The 17,619-nt window shown below is 54.5% G+C and overlaps 2 protein-coding genes across 5 annotated transcripts in view; one reads left to right on the top strand and one right to left on the bottom strand.

The window, feature by feature from the left end:
- PTK2B (protein tyrosine kinase 2 beta) overlaps nt 1-5,947 on the top strand; it is a 126,581-nt gene extending 120,634 nt beyond the window's left edge. For 2 of the 4 annotated variants that reach the window (XM_027599353.2, XM_027599352.2), the window contains 6 exons: nt 168-203; nt 579-603; nt 2,065-2,111; nt 2,770-2,907; nt 3,162-3,242; nt 4,843-5,947. In XM_027599353.2, the coding sequence (XP_027455154.1) occupies nt 168-203; nt 579-603; nt 2,065-2,111; nt 2,770-2,907; nt 3,162-3,242; nt 4,843-5,058 (543 nt within the window). In that variant the 3' untranslated portion in view covers nt 5,059-5,947. Of the gene's footprint in view, nt 1-167; nt 204-578; nt 604-2,064; nt 2,112-2,769; nt 2,908-3,161; nt 3,243-3,887; nt 4,379-4,842 lie in introns of those variants that run through there. The other 2 variants (XR_003520862.2, XM_027599354.2) reach the window with 2 other exon arrangements.
- Nucleotides 5,948-7,885: 1,938 nt separating this feature from the next.
- CHRNA2 (cholinergic receptor nicotinic alpha 2 subunit) lies at nt 7,886-17,352 on the bottom strand. Its single transcript, XM_027599351.1, has 6 exons — nt 17,280-17,352; nt 17,004-17,155; nt 16,555-16,599; nt 12,938-13,047; nt 9,169-10,183; nt 7,886-8,011 (listed from the first exon to the last, which is right to left on the bottom strand). The coding sequence occupies exons 1-6, from the start codon at nt 17,350-17,352 to the stop codon at nt 7,886-7,888; spliced, it is 1,521 nt and encodes a 506-aa protein (XP_027455152.1).
- Between the last annotated feature and the right edge of the window lie 267 nt (nt 17,353-17,619).

Genomic DNA, 17,619 nt, shown 5'->3' with positions numbered 1-17,619 from the left:
TGCTGAACACAGTGATAAAAGTGCTTGAATGGGAGAGATATCCACACCACCGTGTCCACTTGGGTCCTCGTGCGTCACCAGCTGACCAGGAGGAATGCTCTCCATGCGTCCTTAGGGTTTTCGGTTCTAGAATCCTAAGTCGTTTGCTTCCATTTCCTCCTCTGCAGGACCCCATGGTGTACATGAACGACAAGTCCCCGCTGGTAAGTCACCAGGAGAGATCTCTGTCTTAAAGTCAAGGCCTGGGAAGGCGTTGGAGACAGCGGGACCCCAGCGCCAGGCCCCCTGCCTGCCCATTCCTTCCCTTTCTGCCTCTCTCTCTGGGAGCTCGACTCCTCCCTTCACCTTGATCATCACGAAACTCTGAAGCTCCGCTTGTGGTACCTTGGCTCCCGCTGGATCTATACCCGTAGCGCATCCCCCGCCTCTGCCGCCGGGCCCTCGGGCTCTGAGACGGGAGCTCCCCGGCGGCCCCCTGCACCTCTGACCTCCGTGTGCACAGCAGGGGACAGGTCAAGGTGGGGAGCGGGGTGTGCCCAGAACCGCGCTGGTGACGTGTTCTCTTTCCTCCCTTCCAGACCCCAGAGAAGGAGGCCGGCTACAGTAAGTGTTCGTGCCCTTCCTTTGGGCGGCAGCTTCCGCTTGACCTTGCGTGGGGAGCGCTTGCTCATGCTCGTTGCCCACCGCAGAGGCCGCAGAGTCTGTTCGCCGTTTTCAGAAACTCTGCCTGTTTCAATTCGGAGTGTGTCGTATCCGTTTGGGAACTGATACCTACCCTCTCCTCCATCTACCACCCCCGCCCTCTCTCTGCCTTGGCCGGTCTCTCTTGTCTCTCGCTCTTGCGGGGTCCTCAGCCCTCGCTTCACTGATCTCCTCTTGCACGTATTTGGAGGCCTTGGTGGTTCTTCCGTCCTGTCTCCCCCTCACTCTGTGGGAGGCTGTCTGTGGGGGACAGTAGCTCTGCGCGCCTCTCTCAGCTGATGCCTCTCTTCGCTAGGCCCAGGGGATGGAAGGGAGAGGGCAGGCGGGGCCAGCTGAGGCCACGGGGCCTTTCCAGAAACTGCTGCTGAAGGGTGGGTGGGGGGGGCAGGAAGAGCCAGCAGTGAGCCAGGCTCATCATCATCCAACTAGGGAGGGTGTGGCTGGTGAGGATGGCAATGGGGATGATGACAATGACGACAATGACAGCGACCAATGACAACAGTCACTGGAAACGGAATACTAGCCAAGCGTGGGCCCAAGTTGCTTGCAAATGTCAGGTCTAACCTCACGGCAACCCTATCAATAGATACAATGAATCATTATGTCCATTTTACAAAGGACATGAAACTGAGGCACAGAAAGGTCAAGTAACTTATCCAAAGTCACACCGCTAGTAAATAGCAGAGCTCTGATTGGAGCCCGGGCAGTCCGGCTTCAGGGTCCCTTCTGAAAGAACCCTCCTATTTAACAGATGAAAAGTAAGGGCCAGGGAGTGTAAGTGAGCTGCCCCAGGTCACACAGCTATCTGGTGGCAGAAGGTTAGAGAGTAGAACCAACCAGTGTTCTGGCTTCCATTCCTGCTCATTCTTCCAGCAACTCCACACGCCTCGCACATGTCTTTGCTTTTCAAAGTGTGGAGTGAATAGTGTGGTTCCTCAGCTGTTTCACTTCCCGGACCCCCGAATGCTCAAGGCAGACCATCAGGGAATCCTCACAAAGCTACCCCATTAACTGCTCTGGCACCAGGCTGAAGATTCTTCCCCATGAATGTCAAGGCCAGAGTATCTGCTCGGGGGCCAGCGTGCAACAGGCAGAATCTGGAGCACCTGCTGTAATCACTCCATCTCCACTGCAACTTTGGATTTGTCTTTCTATCACATGGACAGCAGTGCCTGACTGTGGGAGGGCCAGGGAGCCCAGAGGTTATTTTCCCAGCCACCTTCCCGGAAACACCTTCGACCTTGGCTTCCCTGAGTCTCCTGATAGCAGAGGAGAGGGGGTTGGCTTGGTTATCAGCAGGTGTGAGGGGAAGGGTCAGGGTGCCGAGACCTCCCCCTGACTCACTCTCCCTCCCCCTTGCAGCGGAGTTCACGGGCCCCCCACAGAAGCCACCACGGCTGGGTGCGCAGGTATGTGTTGGCGGTGCCAAAGCTGGTAGTGAGTTTGAATCAGGGCTATACAAGACACAAGGTCATGGGCTGTGAAACCTTCAGAGGCCCTCAGAAAGAATCCAGTCCTGCATCATTATACAGCTGAGGCTCAGAGAGAAGAGTACCTTGTTTAAGGCCACATAGTGAATTCGTGAGAAAGCAGGGGGAAACCCAGTCTCTTCATCTCCTGTGCCCCGCTCCCTGACTTGGAAGAAAGCTCATTGACCCAGGCCTAGGAGCAAGAAGTGTGGACCCCCTTCCTCTCTCAAGCTGCCCCCTTGGCTTCCTGCACGCACACTGTTCTCACAGTAGCCTGGGGCCAGGTGCTCGCTTTCCTCACTCTGGAACAGTGGTTATGAGCCTTGGCTCCTGTTAGAATCATCCGAGGAGCTTAGAAAACCACCCGGCCCCCAAACCCAGGCTGATTCTTATCTGAGAACCACTGCCCTGAAAGCAGAAAGGGGGGATGCACCCCCCAAGGACGGGGCACCATTATTCTGGAAAAGAGTCTTTTCAAATTGGACCAGAGGCTGTGTTGGCACAATAGTGCCTGCCAAAGAAAGAATCACAGTGTCCCCCAGACTCACGACCCTCCCCTCTGGCCACTTGCTTCCACCCCCCCGCCCCCCGCCCACAGTCCATCCAGCCCACAGCCAACCTGGACCGGACCGATGATCTGGTATACCTCAATGTCATGGAGCTAGTGCGGGCTGTGCTGGACCTCAAGAATGAGATCTGTCAGCTCCCTCCCGAGGGCTACGTGGTGGTGGTAAAGGTGAGAGCCGTGGACTGGGCAGGTGGAGGCTGCTCATTCTGGCCCTGGGTGGAAGGGGGTGGAGGTGGGCTTCCTTGTCTGCCCAGCAGGTGCCTTTCCCAGAAAGACTCCCTTTAGTGCAAAGTGGTTGGTGGGAATTTAGTGCCAGGGAGTCGTGGAGGACAGGTACCATCCCAGGAGGGCTCTTCCCCAGGGAAACACGGCTTTCTCCAAAAAGCAAGGGGTGATAGTCACCCTACCCCTCTCTCTCGCAGAACGTGGGCCTGACCCTGCGGAAGCTCATTGGGAGTGTGGATGATCTCCTGCCCTCCTTGCCGTCGTCCTCCCGGACAGAGGTGGGTATACTCCTGAAGCTGAAGACAGTTCATCAGCTGTCACTTCTGCCCTTCACCTTCACCCATCCGCAGCTGCGCTTCACACAGGAGACTCAGAAGGACCACATGGGCAGCCTCATGTCTGTCTGCTGAGCCTTCCACATGTGGCTCTCCACAACAGATCTGAGCGGGACCACAGGGGGGCTGAGTGGGTGCCCAGGGACCCGACCAGCCTCCTAGGGGGAGTCTCCCCGTTTAAGTCTTAGAGAGTTGCGGTGATTTCATAATGCACAAGGGTGTGCAAGGGAGGACAGACCTTCCCTTTCCCTTTCCCTTTCCCTTTTCCCTCCCCGTGACTCTTTATCTAATTACCTGCCACACTAAGGCTAAGTGTACTAAAGTACTGTGGTACCGTACTTTGCAGGTGTGATTAAGTTAAGGATCTTGAGATGGGGCGATTGTGCTACATTATCCAAGTGGGTGCAATGAGGCACAAGGGTCCTTGTAAGAGGGTGTTGGAAGCAGACATCCTGTACGAGTCAGAGAAGGAGATGGGATGACAGAAGCAGAGGTTGGGATAATGTCACTGCTGGAAGGATCCAGAAGCCAAGGAAGGCAGCAGCCTCTAGAAGCTGGAAAAGGCAGGGAACAGATTCTCTCCCCTAGAGCCTGTAGAAGGAGCATGGCCCGGCTGTCGCCTTGACTTTAGCCCCAGAGGACCCATTCCAGCCTTCTGACCTCCAGGAGTGGAAGAGACTACTCTGTTGTTTCGAGCCACCACCACCCCTCCCCGCCCTGGTCCTGGGTTGTTACCGCAGCTGTGGGAGACGCTGAACATAGTCGGACGTTGAACAGTGTGTTGAGGCCTCTGAAAGTGTGTTGGTTGTCTGCCTGCAAACCAGCCATGGAGCTCAGCAGAACCCCATGCCCCCCACCAGACTGTGAGCCAGCAACACAGCACAGGGACGGCCGCCTCACACCGCTGTCCCCACAGCCTGTGACTGTTGGAGACAAGACAATGCAGGAGGGCTTGGGCATTTCCCAGCCTCCCTCTGGGTGGCAGCAACAGCCCATAGAGGAGCCCCAGCTGGAGCTGTCCCTTCCGATGTGAGAGGTCCTTACCCTCCACGTGAAGGCTCCGTCATTCATTTCACTTGGTAAATATCTCGAGGGCCGAGTATGCGCTCAGCGTTGTGCTAGGCACTGGGATATGGTGGTCAAACAAACCCTACAGCTCAAGCCATGGTCCCTGGTCTCTTGATTTGAAGGTAGACAGTTAACACATGAAGGAGCGCCCTTGTCCCCTGACCATTCACTCTGACCTTGGGCCAGCACGAGGGATGCAGCCGTGAAGGGGACAGTCTGTGGGGCTGCGTCAGACTGAGCTAGCATGGGATGGGCTGGGGTCCGCGGCGTCTGCAATGTGTGTCCTTGCTGACCTGGCTCCAGCCCCCATGGGGCCTTAGGCTCAGTCCAGGCTTGGATCAGATCTGTCCCCCAAAGAATTTCCGCCTGCCTCGGCCAACACCAAAGGGGATACTTGCACGGCTTCCCCAATTCTCCAGGCTTAAACTTTGCAGCCCCTCAGGCTCCCAGCCTCTCCTGTGTGCTTTTCTTACAGATCGAGGGGACCCAGAAACTGCTCAACAAGGACCTAGCAGAGCTCATCAATAAGATGCGCCTGGCCCAGCAAAACGCCGTGACCTCCCTGAGTGAGGAGTGCAAGCGGCAGATGCTCACAGCCTCCCACACCCTGGCGGTGGACGCCAAGAACCTGCTCGATGCCGTAGACCAGGCCAAAGTTCTGGCCAATCTGGCCCACCCGCCTGCAGAGTGATGGAGGGTGGGCGCCACCTGCCTGTGTCTTCTGCCCCTGCCTGTAGTGTTCCCTCCCCTGCCCCCCGGCCCCTGCCTTGTCTTCGGTCATGTGGGTCTTCTCAGGGGGAAGGCTGCGGGGAGTCCTTCTTCCCTTGCCACTTTGCACGACCCCCTCTCCCCACCCCAACCCCCGGACTGTGCTGCTCAGGCTGCAGCTGGACAGAGGGGACTCAGGGCTATAGATGCCAGGGGGTGACCAAGAGGGCTCAGAGGGAGCCCTGCTGCTGCTGGCCGCTCCCTCCTCACACCTGCCTGCCCCACTGGGGAGGGGGGGGTGTCACACTGGTGCCCCTAGTGGTCACGATGGCTTTATGCGTGGACATGGCAGGCCTCTCTATTGGAGCCAAGCTATTCCTTCTTCTTCCGCCCATGGAGGTCCCCTGATGCACAGAGGGGCTGGGGAGGGGCTTTCCTTTGGGGGGTGGGCGGCTGGTGAGATGAGGGATGGGCCTGGCTTTCTTGTACAGTGTATATTGGAATTTATTTAATGTGAGTGTGGGCTGGACTGACAGCCATGTGCCCCCCTGAGGGGGGACCTGGGACCCAGTCCAGGAACAAGCTACTGGGGGTCCGGGCACAAGACGCCGTGTCGTCAACACACCAAGCGTCAGGGAGAAGGGGCGAGATGAGGCCAAAACAGGACTTGGACCACAATCTGCTCTCTTCCCTGTGCCCTTTCTCTCTCTTCCCTGACTCTGCCCCTTCCTTCTCTCCCTCTTTTCTTACTTCTCCTTTTCTCCGCCCCCCTTTCCCATCTGCCCCACCCCTCCCTTGTGTTTGTGCAAAACACTCTTTTACCTTCTTTCTATTTGACTTGTGGATGAATTAAAATTGTACCATTTGCTTTGTGGTTTGATTGTTTTGTTTGCTTGACCTGCTCTTTGTAGGGAGGGCGACACCGACCTCGGGCCACCGCCCTGGAAGAAATCGATTGTGCTCTGGTGCGTGTAGATCAAGAGCCGACGCCAGGCTCGAGCATGAGCACGGAGCAGTGTGTGGTGACACCGGGGCCGTAGGGTGAGGTGCGTGCTCCAGCCCCTTCACCCCTGCGCCTGACCCAAGGGTGACTTTCCAGCAGGGACCCAGGGCAGCCCCCTCCTGCGCCACATGAGCAACGCCAATGGCACTCTCCCAGCTGTTGTGCAAGCAACTGGGGCTCCAGTGGAGCTTCAGTGGTCCTGGGGCTGCTGAGGAGGGGTCGTACAGCTGAGTGAACACTGGCCATAGCTTTATTTCATCTCTTTACTCACATGCGAGGTGGATGGGAGATGGAATAGCATGAGGGAACATCACCGCACCAGAATGGACGGAGAAGGGAGGCTGGGAGGCTGCCCCCACACAGGAGCCGGGGGAAGCCAGAAACCAGATGGGCCGCCGAGTGGGGGGTCTTGGGAAGAACTGAGGAGTGAGGGTCTGGGCCGGGGTGTTGCAGGTTTCCTCTGTGATCGTCAGAGAGAGGTGAGTGGGGTACCTCAAAGGCCAAAGGGAAACCGGAAGTTCGCCCTGCTCAACTTCCTATCCAGCGTCCCCACATGGTCCGGAGAGCCGGTGTCCACTTCTGTTAGCTGCTGAGGTTCTGCCCTCTGAGGGCTGGACAGGCAGGGGGAGGCCTGACCCTGGGGCAGGAGCTCCTCCGGGCTCCAGCATGCGGCTGAGGGCTGTGGATTGCTGGATTGTGAGGTGCGAGGATTCTCGGGCTGCACAGAGTGGCTCAGAAGCCATTGCGGAGCTTCAGGAAGGACCAGGAGGCCAGGCTGGGAAGGGAAGCTGTCCTGCAGCTTCTGCATTTCCACAGCAGTCGAAGTGCAAAGCAACCCAGCTCACTCCTGTCAGTCACTCTGAGCAAACTGTCCTGCGGGCTGCCCACCACTTGCCCCGCCAATGGGTGGGAGGAGCAAGCTGCAAGCTTGAGTTGAGTCAAGGATGGCCCAGGATACCTTCCCAGTTTGTCAAGGTGCATTCAAGGACAGATGGCAGGGACTGCAGTGCGGCCAAGCCTCCTGGGGCCGGCTGGTGCTGAGCCAGTTTGCAGCAGGAAGGTGAGGGGGTGTTGCTAAAGGTGAGGGGAAGCCAGGGGTTCAAATGAGCTTCCAGGTGGGTGGGATGGCCCAGCTACCTGCATCCAACCACACATCCCCCTGCCACCCAGAAGGTCTGACCCGTACCTTTACCCCACCCATGGCCCTGCTTCCCCCTTTCTCTCCTTCCAGGAGAGTCTTGACCATCGTTAGACCTGTAGGATCAGACTCAAGACACCCTAACCTGCCTTTCCAACCTCCTCCCACAGCTCCCACACTGAAGCCCCATCTCAGTCTGCCTGTTCTCCTAGACAGCTTGGGCTCATTCCTGAATGCAAAATATTGTTCACAACCCTTCCACCCCCTAAAGCACCCTCTCCCCTCTCCACCACGAACCCATCCTTTGAGGTCTGTGCCTCTACCCGCTGGATCGCCCCTCCTGTTACTCAGTGTCTTCATGGCTCCTACAGGAAAATCTTACATGGCTTCGCATTGTCACCACCATATTATAACCTTCTGCAGAGCAAGGTCCTTACTTCTGAGTTCCTCAGCATCCAAAACCGGGCTCTGTGCCCAGCAGAGTCTCAGCACACAGTACAATAACGTCCAGTGAATTGACCCAAGGAGCCTTCGATGATCAGGCCCGTGTAGGGACTTGACGGAGAGTGACTGCAGTCGGATGGCGTTGACCCCAAAGGTGTACTAGATGGGGCAGTGGTTAAAGATGGTCAGCAGTGCCACCACTGGGTGAAAGCAAGGGACAGGAAGTCAGATCATTCCAGCCAGGAACGGAGGAAGAAAGAGTCCAATGGTCCCCAGAAAGCAGACGATGACAAACAACCAGAGGAATATCCTATCAATGACCATGGCCACATACTTCCAGTCTTCCTTCACCTGCAGGTGGAAATGGGCTCACTGTGACAGAGGCCAGGCCTTGGGAGAGGGGAAGTGTCCCACCCATGAACAGCCTCTGTACGGATGACATGGGGCAGCCGTGACCCCACTAAGACCTGGGGAAGTTAAGGTTGTCTCAAGACTCAAACAAGCCTCTTCTAGTGATCCCAACCCTATCCCACCCCTATGACATGACCCAGAGCCTTTCCATCGACTCTCAATTTCCAGATAAGGGAGACTAGATGTTCTAGAACCACCAAGGGGCATGGACCTTCCCAGGGGGCTGCAGTGATTTAAACCCGACACCCGGCAGTTACAAAATGGTGAAGACCGTGCTGCCCCCACGTTGCCTCCCCACCCAATCCCCCACCCGCTGCACGAGGTGGAGAGGAGGAGCTAGGTGAGGTAGGTGTGGCCCAGGGAAAGGTGGGAGGGTCATGGGGGAGGGTGGGGGGCAGAGCTTTGTGGAATTTAGGCTTTCAGCCCAAGCAAGCAGGTCTGGATTCCCACCTGCTCTCAGATTAGATAATGATTAATTTTTCTAATCCACTCAACAAGGCCACCCCCTAATAACCACCTGGCCTTTCATCCTTCCCTAGGCTGGTAAGAAGTCTGTGATCCCGAGCAGTGGCCTGCTGACCTACTAATGCTGAGCATGGCAGGGGCGGGGAGGGGAGCCCACCTGGTACAACCAAGTTTCCTCAAGGTTTGTGGGTGAATAGTGAATTCCACAACATGCCCAGAGCCCACAAAACAAATAGAACTGGGAGGAAACCACCAGGACAAAGGAGGAAGGCTGAGGAAGCAGCAGCCTGATTTATCTGATTTATCATCTGATGATATCCACTTTGCCTCCCTCTGTCTCCTTCCTCCACCACCTACAGGGTAATGGTGACAAGGATGGTATGGGGAATTTCAGCATCTGAGGTGCCTCCCCCTCTGGCTTGCTGTCTTCCAGTTAGCCTTAGCTGGGGCATTCTTGATTGCTACTCTGCCACCAGCCAGCCAGACATTCTTTATCACAGTTTAGTCCAGACTCCCAAGGGCCACAACTGAAGGAAATGGGTCCTCGTGGAGGAGACTAGGTGGTCTAAACGAACACCTTGGGATGAGGGTAGTCACCCAGAGGAAGAGCCCCTCTCCCGGCCCCAACTCACCGAAGAGTCAGCATCCTCAGATCGCAGGTGATCAGCAATATAGTGCACACCTTCCAGTGCCTTCTGTATGCGAGGTGACAGCAGAAGCCCACCCTCCTGCAACCTGGCCTCCACCTTGGGACCTGAGGCCCCTTGGTGCAGACCACCATGGCTGCAGAGGACACCCAGGGAGGGGGACGACTGAGCCGCCCACACCCATCTGTCTTCTTCCTCCTCTTCCTCTTCCCTCTCCACCGCATCCACGTTAGTCTCCAGCCAGTGGCAAGAGGAGCTGGGCTTCAGATCTGGGGGGTCATGGGGCTCCAGGGAGGGCAGGGGCCGGTTCATCAGAAGCCACCGGGGCACACAGCCCAGAAAGGCCACCCGCACCCAGTGGGGCATCGTGTGGGTGCTGGGGGAGCGGTGGTGGACGTTGAGGACAAAGACCGTGATGACGATGGAGAGCGTGACGAAGATCATGGTGAAGAGCAGGTACTCGCCGATGAGCGGGATGACCAGGGAGGTGGAGGGGATGATGTCGGTGATGAGCAGGAGGAAGACGGTGAGCGAGAGCAGTACGGAGATGCAGAGCGTGATCTTCTCGCCGCAGTCTGAGGGCAGGTAGAAGACGAGCACGGTGAGGCAGGAGATGAGCAGGCAGGGGATGATGAGGTTGATGGTGTAGAAGAGGGGCAGGCGCCGGATGACGAAGTAGTAGGTGACGTCGGGGTAGATCTCGGCACAGCAGTCATACTTCTTGGTGTTGTAGGTGCCCGTGGCATTGATGATGGCCCACTCACCGCTCTCCCAGTAGTCCTTCAGGTCCACCGTCGGCTCCATCTGCTCCAGGTCGATCTTGGCCTTGTCGTAGGTCCAGGAGCCAAACTTCATCTTGCAGTTCTGCTGGTCGAAGGGGAAGAAGGTGACGTCGATGCTGCAGGAGCTCTTGTAGATGGCGGGGGGCACCCAGTGCACGGTGCCCGTGGAGAAGAGGTGGGCCTTGGTCATGTGGGTCACCGCGAACTCGCCATCTGCACTGGGGAGAGGAGAGGAGCTGGGGGACCCGGATCAGCCCACCTGCCATGCCAGGCTGCTCCAGACAGCCTGCAACAGGGAACCCCAATAACAAAGCCGGACCTGGCTCAGTTGTTGGGATCTATGCAAGTGTGCGAGAGACTCCCCCAGCACACCTACATTTAGAGCTACCCGAGTTGTCTTTCAGACACTATCTTTTTAATGACAAAAGTAGGAATACTGAAGAATATAGGACAAGACCAAGAATTTTAAAAACAATCACTATTAACCTTCTGATGTTATATATATCATACATATTTGATTGACATACAGATCATATATATAACTTTTTACATATCTATAAACGCATGGGACAGATAGTCTTACGGCCTGTTTGTGTTTATTTAATATTTTAGGGTGATTATTTATATTTTCTCCCCACAGCAGATGGTGAGCAAGGGCCTCATCTAGGGTCACGTCTTTTCCACCCGGGATCCTTAGTTCCTGGCTCAGAAGAGACCTAACACCTTTGCTGGTGCTGGAAGATACCTCCTTGACCCCGTCCATGTACTGGGCATTTCTGCACTCAGCCCCAACCGCTAGGCCCTATAGAGGAGCTGTGGGGGATGGAATGTGACATAGGCCTGCCCTTAAGGAACCGCGAGGAACCACGAGGAAATGCGATGCGGCCCTAAACACCTATAACACAAGGGAGGTGGTTTGGCAACAGCATCACAGGGGTAGCCCACTGGGGGTGGGCGGGGAGGATGGGCCTCCCTTCTGGCTGGAGTGAGCAGGTTCACCCTGAAGGTTGCCAGTAGGATTGGTGGAGAGTTGGGGTGGAGAGCATACTAGCGGAACAAAGGTGGGGAACAAGGAACAGAGGAAGGGAAGGACAAAACTCACAGTGTGTGCTCAGGCTGGGGGGGCAGGGCATAAGAAAGGGTGGTGGGAAATGACCCCTGTGGCATCATGGGGCTAGGCATCCAAGGGCCCACCAGGGCTCTGGGAACAGTGGAGGAACAGTGACCATTTGCTGGGGCTTCCTGAGAGCCTGAGTCCCTGACTCCTCTGGGGGGGTGGGTGCTGTGGGCTCTGTGCCCTGGCGTTCAAGGAGCCTTCCTTCTCCCTCCAATTCCTTAAAGTCAAGGGAACCAGAAGAATACACAGGAAGACAGACTTCTTTCCTATGGAGAAATCCCAGGCTAGGGATTGGAAAACGGGAAACTTAGAAGGTTGGAAACAGGAACTTTGATAAACAATAACGACCAGATCAGTCCGAAGTTTAACTTTTTTTTTAAAGGCATTTTTGTCACCACACAGAACTACCACTAGATGGCAACATGTGCCCCATTTGGAGGAAGGAAAGGCGCAATTTCCTCCATCCTCCTGTTTCACCTGGAGTGGAATGTCTAGCTAGAGGAGACCCTTCTTTAAATGTCTGCAAGAATCTGGTTTGGACTTTCGTCCTATCCAAAGAATTTCCTGTTATTATCAAGGAACACTGGTTGGAGCTTTACTGACGATCCCAAACTTCAGGTCATATCTGATGCTAGGACCTTTCGCCTGACTTTTCTGCCAGGTGCAAAGGGAGCAGTAACTAGAAGGATCTTGAGTGCTGGCTCCGGGGCATAAAGATATGGAGGAAGGGGCCCATGAGTCCAGTGACAGCCGCCAACACCAGGCACCTGCAGTTAGACCTTGCGGTAATCTGTGCTGAATGTGTGTTTATGGACATGGCTCAAGGGACAAGGGCTTTGGGTCTGACCAGGAGGGGGTGGTATAAAGGAGTCATTTGTCATGACTTTCTCTGAAGACACCAAAACTCAAAAATGGATCTGTCTCCTTTTATTTTATGTTCCCAATTCGGGTCAAATGATTTGGGAAAACCTAGACTACATGGGTTTCTTGGCCGCGCAACTTCCAACAACACGGAAAATGCTGCCTTGTGCTAACATTTTCCTAAGGACTGGGCCAGGGTGGGGGAGTTAACGACGTACAGAGTTATCCAAGATTATTTGACTGCATGACTGCCTTTCATACTTATTCATATCTCCGAGAACGGGTGCTCCTTAGAGCCCCACATTAGAAAACACCGTCAGACAAGCATAATGCCAAACATCTTTTAAGTTTTGATTTCTAAGTGAAGAATTACCTGACACCAAGCACACAGATAAAAAACTAGATCTCTCTATCTTCTTTTTTAAAAAATTGCCTTGTTGGTGTTCACTGGGACTCTCTTTCAACTCCCCTGCCTTTTATTAGCTTCTTGTCATTGTGCTCAAAGATGGCTCCTTTTTTGGGCTTGAATGCAAGGCAACTATAAATAATGTGAGTTTTACAAAATACCCATGCCAAGTGAGTGTGCCCCCTTGAGGGTGCTCCCCGGGGATGCCGCTTACCGGTTCCAAGAGTCCCGCCATCCTGCAAACTGCCAACTCTTCGGCATTGTTTTCAGAGCCTACATCAGCCAATTTTTCAAATACTGTTCAGTATTGGTAAATCGTGTCCCACGCACACAGCACCATGCACTATTTTAGAGTGGGTGCTCGGTAAGTTTTGGTGTACAAGTGAGAGAACAGAGTGAAAGAAATGAAAGAATCAAGAGGAAAGGTGGAGGGGGTGAGAATGAGCAAAGCAGGAGTTGAGAGGAAGGCAAGGAAGCTGAGACACAAGGGGGACTTCCCAAGTCCAACCCAGGTGAGCTTCACTGTACCCACCCCTCCCAGGGGCTCCCAGGGGCCTCCAGGACTGCCCCCCCCCCCCGGCTTCCTACTTGTTGTAGAGGACAATGTCAGGAATCCAGATCATCTCCGAAGGGACCCGGAGGGATGTGATGTTGCTGAAATCAGCCGGGTTCCAGTGCAGCTTGTAGTCATTCCACTCCTGTGCACAGGGAGGGGCGTCGCATCACCCGGCACTGCCCGGGGAGGGGCCTGGGCATGCCCCAGCAGCTGGCCTCGGGAGCACCCCCAAGTGCCTCCCTTAAGCCCCAGAAGAGAAAGGGCTGTGAGACCGGGACAGGGCTCTGAGCTGAAGATCGGGGAGTCCAGCCTGTGATAACCAACCCTGCTTTGCCCCAGCTCTAGTACTCAAAGTCCTGGGCACAGCTGGACGATAGGTCACCCTAGTCCCTCCTCTGATCTCATTTCGCCCCCCCCTAGCGAGATGAGCCTGGAGAGCCACCTCACTCATCTGTAGGAACAACATTGTTAGTGCCTCACAGTTTACCAAGGATCTGTACGCCGTCTGTCTAGGAAGAGCCTCCGTGGGAGAGCTGGGGAGGGAAAGCTGAGCAGGTGAAAGAATTTCCCCATTTTAACTGGTAAGGAAACTGAGAACCAGAGAAGTGAAAACGTCGCACCAGGGTTATGCTGCTGAGACCAGGGAGTCCACAGTGACCTCCAAACTGTGCTCCAGAGCACCGCCCCTTGGGAGTCCCAGCAGGGAGGGGATGCTCTGGGCCCCGACTTTGATTCCAGGGGCAGGGCCAAGTGAATTTTCCTCCCCAGAACCAGGTTAGTATTATTCACTTGCTGAAATTCTCCTCTTGGGCATCATCACAAGTGGTGATCAATGTGGATTTGCATATGTATTTATTTAATGCCTATGTAAGTTCTACAGGCCAGGGAAGACCACTGGTTCACTCTGGCTCCCTAACACCAAGCCCCGGGGAAATGCTCAGTAAATGTGTAGCTGAGCAATGAAAACAATGCCTCCTCCCTCTGAAGTTGTCTGGTTCCATTTCTGGGAGGGCTGGCCACATCCCTTCTGGACCTGAAAGAAACAACCACCCCCAACAGACAATGACTTGGGTCTACCCACAAGGCTGTCCTTTGCCTCCCGGGGGGCTTTTCATAATTAAAATAATAGCCACTACCATTTAGAAACCCAGTTTTTTTTTACAGGGCCTTTAGATGGTTCTTTCTAATCTTCCCAACAAGCCTATGGGTTAGGGTGAAGAAAGTGAGGTGTGGAGGGTACGTTGCTAGTAGGTGGCAGCACTGGTACTTGAATCCTGGCCTCCCCGACTCCGAGCCTGCCCTCATTCCAGGGGCCATTTTGCTTTTGCACATCTTCACTAAAATAGTGCAGTAATGCACCATTGGAAAGGGTCCCATGAATGATGCCTTTTACCCTCTAAGGATAGTTGTGTAACATTTACACAAAGCATCCGGCTGGTAGAGATCCAGGAAGGAGTGAAGGGAAATAGCATTTTCAGGAAGCAGGTACATGAGAAGAAGAGCACTGGTCTAGCTCAGTGGTCCCCAGACTTCAAGCACCCAAGTCCCAATTTCATAATTTTTGCCAATATACCTGTATACTGCCTGTATCATCATGTACTTAGTATTTTCCTCTAAACTAGTTCACTATTTTTAAAATTACCTAAATTTTGAAACTTTACATCGCTGACTTAACTAGAAAATCAAGAGCATTTGAGAATATCCACTAACATATAAATATAAGACTATTACAAGAATATTAGCAAGGCAAGTAAAATCATTTCACGAAACACCGCTGTTGATGCCCAACCCACGCTTGAAGGGAAGACACTGGCCTCCTGGAGATAATGACTGCTCACCTGGAGGGGGAGGCTTAGGTGAACAAAGGAGCCAGGCCATGCAAAATAAGGAAGGTTAAAAAAAATTCGTAAAATTGTCAGGACTTCTCAGGACATTGATGAACAATTTTGAAAGGGATTGGTACTCATTAATTTAGCCCCCTCCCCCTAGTCCATCATTTCTCAAGCTTTCGGGCTCAACCAACATTTGGAGGGCATCTACACCCACGGGTTATAGTAACTGGCAATCAGTTGCCAATGCAGGCAACAGATGATACTATCCCCATTTAACAGGTGAGGAAATAAGACTCTGATAGGTTAAGTAACCTGCAGAGTATCACAGGTTAGTCAGAGGCAGTGCTGGTCGGCCGGACTCCTGCTCCGGCACCCCTTGCTCTGATCCCCACCCCAGCCCCTGAAGCCAAGGAGATCGTCTCATGGGGACAGTGATGGTAACCCAGGTCCTAGAGCTGGTCCCTGCACTGCAGGACTGTGTGGTTTCCCAAGTCCCTCACCGCTCTGGGCCTCAATTTGTACATCTGTAAAGATGAGCTGCATGACCCCCTGGCAGCTGCAGGATGAACAGTGTCAGAGGGGTCCGCTCTATGCCTCTCACCTCAGCATTCAGTTATAAACTAAATGGCCCGTATACAGCCCTGGGGTCATGCAAAGTGAGACGTTCATTCAAAAGACTCAAAATAGAGTTGCCAATCACAATGCTGATTGTCGTGGTTTTTCTGAGTGCCAACCTCTGAGATAGGAGATGGTCAGGTTACCAGTGGGGCAGGAAAAGGGAGTAGCGGGAGGAAAGGAGGCAGAGGGCTAGGTCCTCTTTCTCATGTTCTCCACCATCTCCACTTCTGGGCCTGGGGAGGGGCTGGGCAGAGCATGAAGGGGTGAAGTGGAAAGGAATTTATTCAGGCTCTAATAAAGCCTGTGCCCCCAAGTGCTGCCCCCAAGAAGGGTACATCAAAATGGGCCACACATTCTTTGCCAGAAGTGATGCTGGGCCAGTTTCCAGACCTTAAGAAACCAGCAGCTTCATTTCCTGTCTCTTGGGGACCCTTACTCAGGGGTCTCTGAACCTCCAGGTAAGGCAACCAACTCCCCTGCTGGAGAAAGACCCTGAGGTGGGCCCAGCTTCCAGAAACTTCCAGAACCTTCCAGAGCCTTCCAGACATCCCTGCTAAGGAATGGACATGAGTGAAGCTCTCTTAGACCCTCCAGAGCAAACCAGCCACAGGTTAAATAGCACCAAGTAACACCAGTAGTTGCCATGCAAAGCAGAAGAAACCACCCAAACTCCTGGTCATAAAACTATGAAGTATGATAAACTGCTGCTTTAGGCCATTAAGTATTGGGGTCGTTTGTTAAGCAGCATAGATGTGGAACACCCAGCATTCTCCTGCAGAAGGAGCCTGGGGTTCTGAGTTGAGCACACCTGGGTTCCCCCTTTCTAGCTGAATTGCACTCTGCTTCAGGCTTCCCTCAGCTGTAAAATGGGCAGAGTGAAACCTCCCCTGGGTTTTCAGTGACTACTCAGAATGAGCTGATCTGCAAACAATGGCCGGCATGCAGGAAATGCCCACTCCCAGAAAGGGGATGACTAGGTTCTTGTAGGCGACCTTCTCGAGGACTGGACTCAGAATCTCAGAGCACAGCCCCTCCGAGAAGCAGCCCACAATTGGCCAGCTTTGGGAATATCACCAGTGGCAACTCCCCTGTGAAATGTGAATTCAGAATCCCTCTGTTTGTGAGAGAGTCCTGGGAGGGGTCTGGGTTCAGTGGGTTCCCACCTTCACTCTTGCCTCAGCCAGGGAAGAGGCTCTCACCTGCTTAAGCCAGACGTTGGTGGTCATCATTTGGTTCTTCTCATCCTGACCGGTGGAGAGAGTAAGAACAATAGAGTGATGGAGCCAGCCCCCCAAAACAGAGTGGAGTGGGATGGGCTAATACAGACCCCCTACTCCCCAGAAGAACCTCTCACATGGCACCCCAAGCCCAGCCTAACCTTCCATCTCCTCCTGACACTGCCACCCTTCCTCAGATCCTTCAGGAGCACACTGGCTACTTGGGTCCTCTGGGTTTGTGTCTAGTAAAACAAACAGGGCACCTAGACAACCCATTGCTGCCGATCAGTGCCCTCTCAGGGGCTCCAGGGCTGGGAGAGTGGAACGGAGAAGGGCTGGAGCTGGGAAGGGAGGGAGGAAGGACCCCGGGAAAGGGACCCGTGATCTGGGGGCTGATCCCAAGGGGGAGAAGCATGGGGGGACAGGCGCACCACATCGATGAGCTGGGCAATAGACAGCCCGAAGCGCACGATCACCACGTCCGAGGTGTTGGGCACTGGCCGTGCCCAGCGGTTGTAGCCCCTAAAGAGGTGTTTGAAGAGGCGGTCCTCAGCTTGGGTATGTGGGGCTCGCTGTGCCAACCCTGTGGACGGGAAGGAAAGTGGTTGGGGTCAACGACCCGCCGGCTAATGCTAACCACAAAATCTTCCATGCTGCATGGGAGCCCACAGATGTGACATGATGTCGTAGTGATGACACCCACTCACCTGCTGGGATCAGAAGGAGCCACCACAGACTGAGCTTTGTCATGGACAGGACCGCAGAGTGGGAGGGGCCCATGGCTTCAGAGGACGGGGGCTGGCTTCCCCTGGACATCAGAAGGAGGGCAGGCCAGGGCTGTGCTATGGCTGGAGGCTCGGATCTGCTTCCCCAGGAAGGCTTCCAGGTGTTGACATGGCAGAGCTCCCACTGGATTCCACACAGCCCCTCTCACTGTGGAACCTGAGCAAGTCATGGAAAGGGTCTTGGGGTCGTGCATCCTTGACACACATGTGCTTTTGTTCCTCATACTTTACAGAGCCGAGAAAGGTGAGCAAACAGGCCTCC

The sequence above is a fragment of the Zalophus californianus genome, chromosome 2 (genome assembly GCF_009762305.2).
Source record: "Zalophus californianus isolate mZalCal1 chromosome 2, mZalCal1.pri.v2, whole genome shotgun sequence".
Lineage (NCBI taxonomy): Eukaryota > Metazoa > Chordata > Mammalia > Carnivora > Otariidae > Zalophus > Zalophus californianus.
Note: the sequence above shows the minus strand (reverse complement) of the source record. Positions and strands in the feature narration are given on the sequence as shown.

Bases quoted from the DNA above. Each gene is read 5' to 3' on its own strand.
- CHRNA2 (XM_027599351.1), bottom strand. From the start codon at position 17,352: ATGGGCCCCTCCCACTCTGCGGTCCTGTCCATGACAAAGCTCAGTCTG. The intron at 17,156-17,279 runs GTGAGTGGGTGT...TCCCGTCCACAG, and splicing joins GCTCCTTCTGATCCCAGCAG to GGTTGGCACAGCGAGCCCCA. The intron at 16,600-17,003 runs GTGCGCCTGTCC...TCCACCGGTCAG, and splicing joins TTGCCCAGCTCATCGATGTG to GATGAGAAGAACCAAATGAT.